We start from the raw sequence: 16458 nt of genomic DNA on the forward strand, positions 1-16458 counted from the left end.
CAGAATACTGATTAGAATGCGAATCTCTACAACCAGCCAGGTCTTAAAGATACAGACAGATACTAGTGGTGTTCCGCAGGGCTCTGTACTGGGACCTCTGCTGTTTGTGATATATATAAATGATTTGGAAGACGATGTAGCTGGTCTGATTAGTAAGTTTGCGGACGACACAAAGATTGCTGGGGTTGCGGGTAGTGATGAACATTGTCAGAGAATACAGCAGGATATAGATAGGCTGGAAAATTGGGCCGAGAAATGGCAGATGGAATTTAATCCAGATAAATTCAAAGTGATGCATTTTGTCGATCTAATGCAGGGGGGAGCTATACAATAAATGGCAGAACCATCAGGAGTATAGACACGCAGAGGGATCTGGGTGTGCAAGTCCACAGATCCTTAAAGGTGGCAGCCCAGGTGGAAAAGGTGGTGAAGAAGGCATATGGCATGCTTGCCTTTAGTGGACGGGGCATAGAGTATAAAAGTTGGCATATGATGTTGCAGTTATATAGAACGTTGGTTAGGCCACATTTGGAATACTGCGTCCAGTTCTGGTCGCCACACTACCAGAAGGACGTGGAGGCTTTGGAGAGAGTGCAGAAAAGGTTTACCAGGATGTTGCCTGGTATGAAGGGTATTCGCTATGAGGAGAGATTGAGTAAACTAGGGTTGTTCTCCCTGGAAAGACGGAGGTTGAGGGGGCGACCTAATAGAAGTTTATAACATTATGAAGGGCATAGATAGGGTGAACAGTTGGAAGCTTTTTCCCAGGTCAGAAATGACAAACACAAGGGGTCACAAGTTCAAGGGAAGGGGGGCAAGGTTCAATACAGATATGTGGGGGACGTATTTTACACAGAGGGTGGTGGGGGCCTGGAATGCACTACCAAGCAAGGTGGTTGAGGCAGACACGCTAGGATCATTTAAGACTTATCTAGATAGCCACATGAACAGACTGGGAAGAGAGGGATACAAACGGATGGTCAAGTTAGGAACACATGATCAGTGCAGGCTTGGAGGGCTGAAGGGCCTGTTCCTGTGCTGTATTGTTCTTTGTACATATTCCAGACTTTCACTGGACTGTAGGTGGATATCAGATTGATATATTCCATTCAACCACACCCAAGGTGAGTTATTCCAATTCCTTTATTGTCCAGGACAATATATTCACAATATCTTTAAAACAGAAATTAAACATTCCCATTTGATTTCAGACAGTAACATATTCTGTTAGTTTGTTCTTTATTGTCGATGTCAGGCGGGGGTTGTTCTCCTTGGAGCAAAGGAGGTTGAGGGGAGATTTGATAGAGGTGGACAAGATTCTGACAGGTTTAGATAAGGTGGACAAAGAAAAGCTGTTCCCATTCGCTGATGGGACAAGGATGAGGGGGACACAGATTTCTTGTTTTGGGTCAGAGATGCAGCGGGGGGCAGTGGGGGGGGGGGGGGGGAGGGAGGGAGTGGGGGGGGAGGGAGTGGGGGGAGGGACTGGGGGGGAGGGACTGGGGGGGAGGGAGTGAGGGGGGGAGGGAGTGGGGGGGAGCGGGGGGCGGTGGGGAGATGTGAGGAAGAATATTCTGATGCAGCGAATGGTAATGACCTGAAACTCGCTGTCTATGAGGGTGGAGGAAGTGGAGACAATAAACAATTAAAAAGGAAATTGGATGGGCATTTGGGGTGTTCCAAACAGAACAAAGAAAATTACAGCACAGAAACAAGCCCTTTGGCCCTCCAAGCCTGCAGCAACCATGCTGCCCGTCTGAACTAAAACCCCCTACCTTTACGGGGACCATATCCCTCTATTCCTATGCTATTCATATATTTGTCAAGACACATCTTCAAAGTCACTATCGTATCTGCTTCCACTACCTTCCCCGGCAACGAGTTCCAGGCACCCACCACCCTCTGTGTAAAAAACCTGCCTTGTGCATCTCCTTTAAACCTTGCCCCTCGCACCTTAAACCTATGCCCCTCTTAACTGACTCTTCCACCCTGGGAAAAAGCGTCTGACTATCCACTCTGTCCATGACCCTCATAATCTTGGAGACTTCTATCAGGTCGCCCCCCTCAACCTCCTTCGTTCCACTGAGAACCAACCAAGTTTCTCCAACCTCTCCTCATAGCTAATGCCCTCCATACCAGGCAACATCCTGATAAATATTTTCCGTACCCTCTCCAAAGCCTCCACATCCTTCTGGTACTGTGGTGACCAGAATTGAACACGAGATTCCAAGTGGGGTTTAACTAAGGTTCTATAAAGCTGCAACATGACTTGCCAATTTTTAAACTCAATGTCCCGGCCGATGAAGGCAAGCATGCCGTATGCCTTCTTGACTACCTTCTCCACCTGCGTTGCCACTTTCAATGACCTGTGTACCTGTACACCCAGATCCCTCTGCCTATGTATACTCTTAAGGGTTCTGCCATTTACTGTATATTTCCCATCATTATCTCACATTTGTCCGGATTCAACTTCATCTGCCATCTCTCCGCCCAAGTCTCCAACTGCTCTATATCCTGCTGTATCCTCTGCCAGTCCCCATCGCTATTCGCAATTCCACCAACCTTTGTATCGTCCACAAACTTACCAATCAAACCAGTTACATTTTCCTCCAAATCATTTATCCTTGGAAAGACGGAGAATGAGGGGAGATCTAATAGAGGTGTACAAGATTATGAAGGGTATAGATAGGGTGAACAGTGGGAAGCTTTTTCCCAGGTCGGAGGTGACGATCACGAGGGGTCACGGGCTCAAGCTGAGAGGGGCGAAGTATAACTCAGATATCAGAGAGACGATTTTTACACAGAGGGTCGTGGGGGCCTGGAATGCGCTGCCAAGTAGGGTGGTGGAGGCAGGCACGCTGACATCGTTTAAGACTTACCTGGATAGTCACATGAGCAGCCTGGGAATGGAGGGATACAAACGATTGGTCTAGTTGGACCAAGGAGCGGCACAGGCTTGGAGGGCCGAAGGGCCTGTTTCCTGAGCTGTACTGTTCTTTGTTCTTTATATATTACAAACAGCAAAAGTCCCAGCACTGATCCCTGAGGAATGTCACTTGTCACAGCCCTCCATTCAGAAAGGTACCTTTGCACTGCCAACCTCTGTTTTCTTCTGACTAAATATCTCTAAACTTCCTAACACCCTGTCACTCTGTGATCCTTGTGACATTTGAAACCAGGTATTCGCAAAAAGACTCAAAGAGCATCAGCCCACTGGAGGCTGAGACCAGCCAGTCCAGCACAAAGAAACCCTCTGACCCTCCCCATTGACCAACTGTGAGAATGAACAAAATGCAGTCCTGGATGTAATTGAGAGCAGAAACAATAACAGCAGAATCCAACCCCTGGAATCACTCGTGAACTTGTTGGTGTCTCAGCAGGTGGGATGAAACTCTGAATCCCTTCCCACACACAGAGCAGGTGAATGGTCTCTCGCCAGTGTGAACTCGCTGGTGTATCCGCAGGTCAGATGACTGAGTGAATCCCTTCCCACACTGAGGGCAGGTGAATGGCCTCTCCCCAGTGTGAACTCGCTGGTGTGTCCGCAGGTGGGTTGACCGAGTGAATCCCTTCCCACACTGAGAGCAGGTGAACGGCCTCTCCCCTGTGTGAACTCGCTGGTGTGTCAGCAGGTCAGATGAGTTTGTGAATCCCTTCCCACAATGAGAGCAGATGAATGGTTTCTCCACAGTGTGAACTCGCTGGTGTGTCTGCAGGTGGGTTGACCGAGTGAATCCCTCCCCACACTGAGAGCAGGTGAACGGCCTCTCTCCTGTGTGAACTCGCTGGTGTGTCCGCAGGTCAGATGACTGAGTGAATCCCTTCCCACACTGAGAGCAGGTGAATGGTTTCTCCCCAGTGTGAACTCGCTGGTGTATCCGCAGGTGGGATGACTGAGTGAATCCCTTCCCACACTGAGAGCAGGTGAACGGCCTTTCCCCTGTGTGACGTAGCTGGTGTCTCTGCAGGTCGGCTGACTGAGTGAATTCTTGCCCACACTGAGAGCAGGTGAACGGTCTCTCCCCAGTGTGAACTCGTTCGTGTGTCCGCAGGTTGGATGACTGAGTGAATCCCTTCCCACACTGAAAACAGGTGAATGGCCTCTCCCCAGTGTGAACTCGCTGGTGTCTCTGCAGGTGGGATGACCGAGTGAATCTCTTCCCACACTGAGAGCAGGTGAATGGCCTCTCCCCAGTGTGAACTCGCTGGTGTCTCTGCAGGTGGAATGACCGAGTGAATCCCTTCCCACACTGAGAGCAGGTAAATGGCCTCTCTCCAGTGTGAACTTGCTGGTGTGTCTGCAGGCTGGATAACTGAATGAATCCCTTCCCACACTGCGAGCAGGTGAATGGCCTCTCCTCAGTGTGAACGCGCTGGTGTGACTGCAGGTGGGATAACTGATTAAATCCCTCCCGACAGTGAGAGCAGATGAATGGTCTCTCCCCAGTGTGGCTACGCCGATGAGTTTCCAGCTCTGATGGGGATCTGTATCCCTTCCCACAGTCTGCACATTTCCATGGTTTCTCCATGGTGCAGGTGTCCTTACCTGTCTCTTGAGTGGACAATTAGTTGAAACTTCGTCCACACACAGAACAAGATTACAGTCTCTACCCGCTGTGAATGGTGTGATATTTATTCAGGCTGTGTAACTGGTTAAAGCTCTTTAGTCAGTGCACTGGAGCACTCTCACTCAAGTGTGGCAGTGTGTTGCTGCTTTTTCACTCACACTGACATTTCAAATCCTTTCAAATCGACAGACTGGACAATCATTTCTCCTTCTGGATTCAAAGTCCGATGATATTGAGGTCCCAAGGAATATGACTCTGTCACGTCTTGACGTGACGTTTGAGATTTCAGCCTGTGATTCCTCTTTCAATATCCTGGAAAATGAGTTTCCAAAAGTCATCAGTGTCAGTACAGGATAGAAATTCAGAACAGACAATTTCTATGGAACATTCTTTCCTCTCTCATTCCCCAAAAGCTGTAAATCTCCACCCCACACACTCTCTCCCCATTCTCAGCAGGTCTGGCAGCATCTGCATGGAGAGAAAAGAACTGATGTTTCAGAGCTTTGACAAAGGGTCATCTAGACAAGAAACATCAGCTCTTTTCTCTCCTTACAGATGCTGCCAGACCTGCTGAGATTTTCCAGCATTTTCTCTCTTGGTTTCAGATTCCAGCATCCGCAGTAATTTGCTTTTATAAGGCTGCAGATACCTCCTCCCAAGTAACATGCGTGTGCCCAAGACATCACCACTTGTTTCCCTTATTTCTTTCGCACCCATGGTGCTCTCCGCAGTAAACACAGAGGAGAAGTATTCATTAAAAATCTCACCCATCTCCTGTGTCTCCACACACAGATGGCCATACTGATTTTTAAGGGGATCTATTCTCTCTCTCGCCACCCTTTTACTCTTAATATAGCTATAGAACCTCTTGGAATTTTCTTTAATCTCACCTGCCAGATCCATATCAGACCCTCTTTTTGTCCTCCTGATTTCCCTCTTCAGTATTTTCTTACACTTTTTATAGTCAGAGTGATTCACTTGTCCCCAAAGAACAAAGCAGCACAGGAACAGGCCCTTCAGCCCTCCAAGCCCACGCCGCTCCCTGGTCCAAACTAGACCATTCTTTTGTATCCCTCCATTCCCACTCCGTTCATGTGGCTATCTAGATAAGTCTTAAACGTTCCCAGTGTGTCCGCTCCACCACCTTGCCTGGCAGCGCATTCCAGGCCCCCACCACCCTCTGTGTAAAATATGTCCTTCTGGTATCCGTGTTAAACCTCCCCCCCTTCACCTTGAACCTATGACCCCTCGTGAATGTCACCACCGACGTGGGAAAACCCTCACCCATTCCATTGTGACATCACACCCTCACCCATTCTATTGTGACATCACACCCTCACCCATTCCATTGTGATGTCACACTCCCACCCATTCCATTGTGACGTCACACTCTCACCCATTCCATTGTGACGTCACACTCTCACCCATTCCATTGTGACCTCAGGGCTTCACTCTCCGATCACAATCCCTGCCGGCCTCCCACATGCAGCCTCAATGGCGGCAGTCAGCCCGGGTCTAACACTACAAGCTGCCGCTCCATTGGGTACAAAGGGGGGAACCAGGAAGTTCATTTCCGGGGTTTGGGTTTGAACAACATGTTTACAAAGGCTCTCCACCCACCCGCCACATTTATCATTCCCCGCGCGCCGCCCTCTACCTCGTATTGATCTCGCTTCCGAGTTAAAACCGTCTTTGGGTCGCCATTACCCGCACTGCGCATGCTTCAGTCCCGCCCCTCATTCACTCCGATTGGTTGGAGGACCAGCCGCTCCCGCTCGGTCCTCCAGCTCCGCCCCCTCTTCCTATTGGTCCGGAGCTGCCGTCAATCAGTCCCCGGACATTGTGATGTGGAGCATGCGCAGTGTCATTGCTGTCCTTGGCGCTTGTTTGTCCCGGAGAAGCGGAGTCAGCGTTAGGCGGTGGCTGGGAGGATTTGGAAACACTTTGTGGATCCGCAAACCCTTCAGAATCATTGTCAGCTCCCTGGTTTGCAGCTGCGGGGCTTCTCCCTCCCTCCCTCCCTCCCGGGAACAGGCCCAGGTTAACGGCCCCATCCTGGCTCAGCCACTGGAGGATGGTTCACATCAGAGGATGGGGGAGGGGGACAATAAATAAGAGGTTACACTTTGGCCTCAAATCAATGAGGACTCTGATCTCTGGGAAGGAAGGAAACCCTGGGAGGTGGGCGGGGAGGATTCACAAACACCCGCTGGAGGCCCCAACATCCAATAAGAAGCTGCAGCTCCCTGCAGTGACCAGGAGAGAAAATAAATGATTTTATATTCACTCTGTACAAAAGAACTGAACCCAGCCAGAATAGAGGGTGGGAGAAAAGATTTGTGAAGATATTTCACACTGGGTTTGCCAGGCTGACCAACTCTCTCAGAGAAAATAAAAGGACATCCTTCATGAGTCTGTCGGAGCAGGTGAGCAGTATTGTGTGCGGTGCTGCTGGAACTGTGTGGGTGGGCACGGGCTGGTTGGCAGCCAGAACAGTTGGAAGAGGGTGCTGCACAGATCCATCTTATGGGTGAAACAGCGCCCATACACCATGCAGCCTGGCACACTGGAGTCATGGGACAATCCATTGAAATATGAGATGGTTGGTTAATGTGGGAGTTGGTTGCAGGACAGGGAGGAGGGAAAGTGTTCAGGATGAGGATTTACTGCTTTACAGGAACAAGTGAGGAAACAATGTTCCACAGAACATACTTTCAAATTCCGGTATCCGCAGTAATTTGCTTTGATTCCAAATAAACTTATTGGACTTTAACATGGTGTTCTGAGACTTCTTACTGTGCAAACTCCACAGAGACAGTCACCCACCGCTGGAATCGAACCCAGACTCAGTGAGGCAGCAGTGCGAACCGCTGTGTCACAGTGAAGGGAGTTTGCCGCAAATTTCGGGTGATAACAATGGGCTGGATGTTGCTCAGAATGTGGAGCACTGCAGCAAAGTACAGACAGACAGAGACAGAGCAGCAAACTGGACTGAGAAATGGAGTCTGCAGACTGGAACTGGCAGCATGAGGAGAGGTTATTTAGTCTAACACTCACAGCAATCTACAACCCACCCCCATTACCGAGACAGTGAGACAGAGATTACAAACACTCACCAACACAGCTCCACTGAAACGTCCCAGGAAAAAAGAGGGAATCTGTGGCAGTTCCTGTCCTGATATAGCCCCAGGACTGTCACTCAAACCCCCAACCCGGCCCAGTTCACAGCTCAGCCTCTCAGCTTGCAGCTTCCTGCACCTCGAGCCAACCCTGCCCAGGTGTGGGAGGGTCTGTGGAACCACAGAGTGGGGGGGAGGGGTGACCTCCTGCTGTGCCCCAAATAGTTTCTCCTTCCCCTCCCCCTTGGCTCTCTAAGGTCTGAATGTGGATGTGTTGATGGACATTGCAGAGCCTCACTGGGCTTATCCTGGGTCACCCCCTCCCCCTGGGTTCAGTGTGTTCAGTTCGCTGCTTCTTTCCCTGCTGAACCTTCAGTTTATCAAAAACAGAAAGTGCTGGAAAACCTCAGCAGGTCTGATCGCATCTGTGATCATCCAGACTGGAAGCATTAACTCCATTCTCTCTCCACAGATGCTGTCAGACCTGCTGAGATTTTCCAGCATTTTCTGTTCCTGTTTCAGATTCCAGCATCCGCAGTATTTTGCTTTTATCTTCATTTAAACAAGCATTCTTTGACGGCCTTTACCCTCCGTGCTCCTTTCCAGAGCTTCCCACCTTCTGCTATTGTTCCTGACTCCCACATTAACCCTGTCATTCCTTCCCTTTATCCCGCTCACATCCCGCTCGAAACTCAGGCTCAGAGTTTTACCGCCATCTCCCCCTCCCCCAGCTCCCACATCCCAACACCCGGAATCTCCAGCCCAGCGGTTCCAGTTTGTCTGGTTTGAGTTCAGATTTGCCGCAGCACCGACAGGATTTCACTTCAAACCCGCCGAAACTGACTGCTCACAAATCCCAAAATGTTTCTCCAGCAGCCCTGGCTTGTTAACGTTGTTTAAAGTCAGCGCCCAAATGCAGTTACTCTCCTCAGTTTAAAAAACTTATCCGTTTAATCCAAAGTATTATTCGCACCAGACATAAACACAAAATTGTGAACGTTACCCACCGCCCCCAACTCCCCCGCCCCTCCCCCTCCTCCCCCCCCAACGAGACCCGAGCTGGGGTGTCCCGAGGAAGAGACATCTGTTTCGGGTGTGACAATTCTTCCACATTCTCTGGTTGACATCAAACGGAAAACGCTGGAAATTGCCCCCATTACCGAGATAGTGAGACAGAGATTACAAACACTCACCAACACAGCTCCAGTGAAATGTCCCAGGGAAAAGGGGGAATCTGTGGCTGTTCCTGTCCTGATATCGCCCCAGGACTGTCACTCAAACCCCCAACCCGGCCCAGTTCACAGCAAATTGCTGCTTTTGTCAAAAGGGTCACTTGGACTCGAAACGTCAGCTCTTTTTGTCTCCTTACAGATGCTGCCAGACCTGCTGAGATTTTCCAGCGTTTTCTCTTTCGGCTGGAAATACTCAACAAGTCAGGCAGCCTCTGTGGAGAGAGGAACAGACTGAATGTGACCTGTCATCGGAACTGGGAAATATATTATTATTTCTCGCAACTGAAAGAGACACTTTACAGCCTTCAGAACAAAACTGAGCTCAACAATTTTACACCCCAATTTCTCCCCCCATTGTGATCTGTGTTTCGTTGCTGCTTTTTTCACCTCATTTCCCAATTGTTTTCTTTACTTTACATTCAGACTATCGCTCACCGGCTATTCACACCTCATCCAGAACATCTTTTGTGTCTTTACTTGTTCAATTACCACTTGTTTTGGTCTTGGGCCGTGAAACATTTTGTCAGTTTGCAGATCTTTCATTTTGTTCTTCTCCACCTCCCTCTCTCAATTCTTCAGAGGTCAGTCTTTGACAAAGGGTCATCTGGACTCGAAACGTCAGCACTTTTCTCTCCTGACAAATGCCCGTGACCGCTGAAGTGCGTCATGGGCATTCAGTCTCTGATCTTCAGGTAAGCGTTCTCCAAGGCGGCCTTCACGACACACGACAGCGCAGAGTCGCTGAGCAGAAACTGATAGCCAAGTTTCGCACACATGAGGACGGCCTAAGCCGGGATGTTGGCTTTATGTCACACTATCAGTAACCCCCACAGCTTGCCTCCTGGACTTGCTGGCTGTCCTGTCTGGAGACAATACACATCTCTTTAACCTGTGCTTAATGCTCCCTCCACTCACATTGTCTGTATCTTTAAGAACTGGTTGGCTGTAGAGATTTGCATTCCAATCAGTATTCTGTAACTTGATTTTGTGTCTCTGTGCCCTGTTTGAGAGCAGATTTCCACTCCATCTGACGAAGGAGCAGCGCTCCAAAAGCTAATGGTATTTGCTATCAAATAAACCTGTTGGACTTTAACCTGGTGTTGTTAAAACTGTTACTCTAAATATATCCCCATAACTCCGGGTGGGAGTGGAATTGATGATTTCTTGACTGTCTGCACTGCTGCCTCACAGTGCCAGGGACCCGGGTTCAATTCCCAGCTTGGGTCACTGTCTGTGTGGAGTCTGCACGTTCTCCCCGTGTCTGTGTGGGTTCCCTCCGGGTGCTCCAGTTTCCTCCCACCGTCTGAAAGATGTGCTATTTAGGTGCATTGACCCAAACAGGTGCTGGAGTGTGGCGACTAGGGGAATTTCACAGTAACTTCATTGCAGTGTTAATGTAAGCCTTACTTGTGACTAATAAATAAATTTAACTTTTAACTTTAATTTTGTGAACTCATAGAATCGTAGAATCTTACAGTGCAGAAGGAGGCCATTCAGCCCATCGAGTCTGCACCAACCACAATCCCACCCAGGCCCTACCCCCGTAACTCCACATATTTAACCTGCTAATCCTCCTGACACTAGGGTCAATTTTGCATGGCCAGTCAACCTAAGCAGCACATCTTTGGACTGTGGGAGGAAACCGGAGCACCCGGAGGAAACCCACGCAGACACATGGAGAATGTGCAGACTCCGCACAGACAGTGACCCAAGCCAGGAATTAAACTCAGGTCCCTGGCGCTGTGAGGCAGTAGTGCTAACCACTGTGCCACCATGCTGCCCTCATCTCCTTGAACAAATAGTAAATTGTAGAGATTATAAAGTTTGAATTGTAATATCGAATGGTGTAAAATATCTGGGAGCAGAGTGGTTGTGATAAAGGCTGGAATACAGACTGTGGGAATGAGGCTGAAACTGCTGTGCTCAGTGAATGGTTCTTATTGGAGGGAGGGATGTAGCGGGATCTTCCTTGTTACTCCACTTACAGGCCGATGTTTGAGGGTCTGCCGATAGCTGCGAGTGTCTCTCTCTTACAGGCCTTGAAATTTCAAAGGCCGGGGAATGCTGCACTGGGGCAAGTCCACAGGAGAGAGCGCTGAACCAGGCTCACCGTTTATACCTGACCGGTAACCTGATACTTATATCACACAGCCATCCCAAAACCGCCACCAAGGCCTGAGTGATTCTCTCCCTTGTCGGTGGGACAACGGCCACCCTGCACCCACTCCACTCGAGTAGGTCTCCAAGAGAGAGAACAGAGAGACTCTGTTCTTTATCTCCTGACCAGCAGTCTCCCTTGAGTGAGCGGGTTCGAATCGCTCAGATCACCCTCGGTTCCAGACTCCGGATTTATGGTAAGGGATATTGAAACTGTGACCTCGTCAGAGTGCACTGATGAGAGAACAAGAGGCAAGACAAACTCCAAATGAGTTTCAAAACTGACAGTGATTTATTTAACAATAAAATCAACCTCTTCAATACCCCACCACACGTGAATAAAACTTATACTTTATACTACACTATGGGAGAAATGCTAATGGGTACAACGTATTACTGAAGTTTAAAATTACAATACACCACCCCTCCCCTTGCCTCAACCTCTATCCTATCCTCGGGAGCTTCGCAAGTTTGGCTGGGATACTCACAATTCTAAAAGGGGTTCCTTTGTGGTCGGCTCGAATGTCTTAGTGCAGGGTCGGAACTGAAGAGAGCTCGGTCCTGCTTGTCTGTGTCCCTGCTTGCGATTCTGGAAGAGAGCTTGGTTCTGCTTGTCTGTGTCACTGCTTGTGATTCTGGAAGAGAGCTTGGTCCTGCTTGTCTGTGTCACTGCTTGCGATTCTGGAAGAGAGCTTGGTTCTGCTTGTCTGTGTCCCTGCTTGCGATTCTGGAAGAGAGCTTGGTTCTGCTTGTCTGTGTCACTGCTTGCGATTCTGGAAGAGAGCTTGGTTCTGCTTGTCTGTCTCCCTGCTTGTGATTCTGGAAGAGAGCTTGGTTCTGCTTGTCTGTCTCCCTGCTTGTGATTCTGGAAGAGAGCTTGGTTCTGCTTGTCTGTCTCCCTGCTTGTGATTCTGGAAGAGAGCTTGGTTCTGCTTGTCTGTCTCCCTGCTTGTGATTCTGGAAGAGAGCTTGGTTCTGCTTGTTTGACTCTCAGCTCAATTTAACAAAAACACCTTCCCTGCCCCAATAGGTGATTTTCAAGGACAATGGGGCTTTCGATCACCGGCAGTTTCAGTTTAATTTAGTCAAGCCCACACACAAAAGGCTGGAACTGCCTTGACCCCCCCCCCCCCTCCCCCCCTCCCTCGTGGGTCGTTATTTCAATCTCTTCTGTGGATGGGCCGATTTCTGTGGTCATGGACTCCCTGCTGGTCTGTTTACTGTCCTTTGTCCTTCTGATGATTCGATCACTGGTGGATCTGCCTTTTTGGCCACTTACATATTCAGGGGGCTCACACCTTTTTTTCTCTTAGCACAATCCACCGACAGGTTATGTTTGTCCTGCCGAGCCTTCTGGGGGTTTTTATCAGCCAGCAGCCAGAGTTGGCCACTTTTAAACTGTCAGGTTTCTCCTGAGTCCTTTTATAATATGGAGGATTGCCCTGAAACTTACAGATGCTCCTACGATACATCGGGACTCGCTCGGACTGTGTCGATTTAAAACATGGGCAACTCCTGCAGCCTCCAGAACTGTAAGCACCCCTTTGCCAACCTGCGAAGTTATGAACCCCGAAGGTCCCCTTAATCATTAAACTAAACCCTTAAAGCACATCAATTACAGATAAAAACAGTATACAGACAAGAACAAAAAAAATCACGCATTGATACATAACAACAGTTCCTTAAAACGAAGGGAACATAACTTATAGACAAAAGATCATGGGATACGGCTGTGTCACAATAACGGGACTTCGTTCTGGCGGCGTCTGGCCGCTCGATTCATCAGTTGTTGGAGTTTGGCCGTCCTTCTCCATCTTCTAAACTTACAATTTGTGAACAACAAGTTCACGACAATTATCATCTGGCAGACAATAAGTAAATGGGAAATGATGCGGACCCCAGGCTGGAACTACAATCCAGGATTCCAGGTCCCACCAATTTGGAGATTTAATGTTCTCAATTTCCCTGGCGATATCCAGCGTCTTCTGCTCCAGGGAGAAGAAGTGTTTATGTGACAGCTCCCCTGCTGCCAGCAACTTCTTTCATTTCTCTTTGACTGGGGGAATATCAGACCAAAAATCGGCCACAAATTGATGTAAATTTGTTACGTTTTCACGTACTGAGAGGTGAACCGAGGAAGGTTCCGGGTTGGGCAATATTCGCTGTTGTGTCACATGGACGTCTGCCCTGGGTTTAAAGCAGAAGCTGCTGTGCGGTACCGGGCACCACTGCCGTGGTCCGTGCTGATACCGCTGGGCACTGGTGGTGACACCGTACGTCCCACTTCCTGTATATGCCACCTGTGGAGGGACGTGGCCTGCGGCCATCGTCTCCATGGTGCAATTTATAGGCTCTGCCCCAACAGTCCTGAACCCACACTGAGGCCTAGCCTCGGCGTCCATGTGCTGGGGACACCGGATTACTTGTGCTCCCCGGCTCCGGCAACCCAAAAGGTCAATGCCTGTCACAGTCTGCTCCCGCACTATGACATAGGGTGGGACCTTCCCATAGTGAACATGTACCCCCCCCCCCCCCCCCCACCACGAACGACTCCCACATTCTCCACTCGGTACAGTGGGGCTGGTTGTGCCGAGGTTCCCATGACTGGGATTCTCAACGACCACCCCCAAAATTGTATGGTTCGACTTCCCACAATTCACCGGTACTGGGTAGGCTTCTTTACCTGAACCGGCAGTTCGGTAGCTTTCACTGTCATCCCTGACCTGGGAGTCACACACGCTTGCCCCCTGCGGTCCCAATTCATCCCGCTTCCGGAGTCCTGCCACCACCTCATGAAGGTGGTCGATGCCCCTACTGGACATACCTTGGCAGACCCCCATAGGCACAAATACAGTCTCTGGTCGTAAGCCCACCACTTCTCCCACCATACAGTGATCCCTCCTGGTGACCCCGTGATGATCCGGTAGGTGTCATTGTCCAGTCTTTCCCAGTCCGAGGATCGATTCCTCATGTCCAGACTCAGTTTCCTGAGCCACCACCATCTCCCCAAAGGAACATTCCCCTCACAGGCCAAGCACACCCGCCTGCCCTCAGTCACCCTAACCCGGTCGGTTGCCACCTGTATCTCTGCACAGGGTACGGAAGCTTCCCCGTATTTGAAGCTCCTGTGGCTGGAGAACCTGGCCGAGTTTGACCCCAGCCATCCAGGCTATCTCCCCTTATGGGAGTATCCAGCCTGGCTATCCACTACTGGTTCCCTTGCCCGGTCGTTACGAGGGGTGCCCTGCCCCCAGAGCACCCGTACACCATGGATTCCTTCGTGTCCCCACGACGCGCCATACCCATCCTGAGGCACATCATCGCCATCACCCGTACAGCTGGGTGACCCATCTGCAAGACAAAACAGAAACACCTCCTCGCCTTCACCTCGCTATCCACCCTTCCTGCAATCCATCAAAAAATGGAAAGGAGCCATTCGGCCGATGGTAGCGGCGACCGCTTTGAAATTGCAATATGTGTTTTGAAATTGCCGGCTGTGATCCTGTTTTACGCAGCCCGATTCCTCAGGGTCCTAGTGCCCGGTGTCCATTGTTACAGCCGAAGTTCCCGGATTAGACACTCCTGTGATCCCATACCCTGATAGAATCTACACACTCCCAAACACTAATTAAACTCAAACAGAACACAATGCTATATACAACGCCACCGGTCTCCGGGTGGCCAATTCAAAACTGGTCCCCGCTAAGCTGGGGCCGTCCATCTGTTTGGCCCAACAGCCCAGGCCAGACTTCCTCCTGTTGACGGGCCTGACTGCCCCTTGTCTCCCCTTCTGCTAAGGGGTTCTGGGATCCCTCTACTCTCCCTGCGGGGACTGGGTTCCCTCCAGCAGTGCTCTGCAGTGCCGTGTTCCCACCACTCTCTTCCCTGGCCCTTCTACTTCGGGCTCGGGTCCTGGGTGTTAGGTACGACGGGGCCACCTTACCGGGGGCTTGGAGACCCGACAGCTCCTACATTCCCCCCGGCGGTTCCATGCTAATGGTGATACCTCCATTTCCTCGGTTTCTATGGCCTCCGCCTCTCTGAGACAGTTCGCCCGACCTGTGAGCGGGTGCTCGGAATGTCCCTTACTGCACGGGCTGGGTGCCTGTATCACTGTTGGCCTCATGGTGGACACTACCTCTTGTACTGTTGGGCAGGGACAGCACACTGCAACAGATTGACTACTGGGGGGGTCGGTCATCTCCCCTACCGTCTCTACATTCACTGGGGCCTGTTCACCCATCAACTCCCTAGCTCTCGGCCCCCTCTTGCTCTTGCCTGCCCTATTGGGGTTGAACAGTTTGCAGTGGTTCACATGGAACCACTTGACTCTGCGGGGGAGCTGGACAGCGTATACCACGGGGCTGGCTTTATCCACAATACTATATGTGCCAGCGTACAAGGGTTCAAATGCCCCTACCCTTGCAAAATTGCGGACCATCACCTGGTCCCCTATGGCCCACTCGTGATTCATGCGGGGCTCCAGCAGCAGTCTGTTCCTGCGGTGCTGAGCCCCCATGTTACTGACTGCCTGCCAGTGCACCTGCTTAAGCTGCTCTAACAGCTTTTTGGCAAACTTGTCCCTATTTACCTCCCTTTCCCCGGCCCTGAGGGTCAATCCCAGGAACCTGACCTCCCGCAACCCGATCTGTGCTTTCTTTGGGTTGACTTTCAACCCACTCCTACAGAGCAACTCCAACAGCTCGTCGACCAGGGGGCCATGTTCCTCACTACTGTCCGTAAACAGTAAAATGTCATCCACATACTGGTTGAGTCTGTGGGGCTCACTAAATCCTTTCAGACATTCCGCCATGCATTGGTGGAAAATGCTGGGGCTGTTGTGGAACCCTTGTGGGAGGCAGCTCCACGTATACTGCTGCCCCTTAAACATAAACGCAAACCTATATTGGTCCTCCTGCCTGACTGGGATGGACCAGAAGCCGTTAGAAATGTCCAGCACTGTAAATACAGATGCTGACGCTGGGATCTCTCCTAACAGGTCTGCTACGGCTGCCACCGTTGGGGCGCAAGCCGGAATGTTTTTATTGAGGACCCTATAATCCACAGTTGCCCTCCATGAATTATCTGGCTTCCTTACTGGCCAGAGTGGCGAGTTCACGTGGGTGGCGATTGGCCTCAAAATGCCTTGCCTGGCCAGCGAACTTAGGGCGATTTCTAAATCAGCCTCCGCTTCCCGGGGGAAGTTATACTGTTTTTGGGGTCGGGTCATGGGATCCCCGTCTATCCTTACTCTGTCCCGGTGACCCTCCCACAATCATGCTTATGGGTCGCGAAGGCGGCTAGATTTCCTTTTACAGACCCTTGATATTCCTCCGGGGTATTTCTTACTAGGGCCTCTAAATCATACCCCTCCTTGGGCTT

The 16458-nt window shown here is 50.4% G+C and overlaps 1 protein-coding gene across 1 annotated transcript; it reads right to left on the reverse strand.

The window, feature by feature from the left end:
* Positions 1 to 3350: 3350 nt before the first annotated feature.
* Positions 3351 to 13412, reverse strand: LOC144486088 (uncharacterized). The gene is made up of 2 exons (XM_078204197.1): positions 13197 to 13412; positions 3351 to 4382 (listed from the first exon to the last, which is right to left on the reverse strand). Exons 1-2 carry the CDS (start codon positions 13410 to 13412, stop codon positions 3351 to 3353), a joined length of 1248 nt encoding a protein of 415 aa, XP_078060323.1.
* Between the last annotated feature and the right edge of the window lie 3046 nt (positions 13413 to 16458).

This window comes from Mustelus asterias, unplaced genomic scaffold (genome assembly GCF_964213995.1).
Source record: "Mustelus asterias unplaced genomic scaffold, sMusAst1.hap1.1 HAP1_SCAFFOLD_288, whole genome shotgun sequence".
In the NCBI taxonomy this organism is placed as follows: domain Eukaryota; kingdom Metazoa; phylum Chordata; class Chondrichthyes; order Carcharhiniformes; family Triakidae; genus Mustelus; species Mustelus asterias.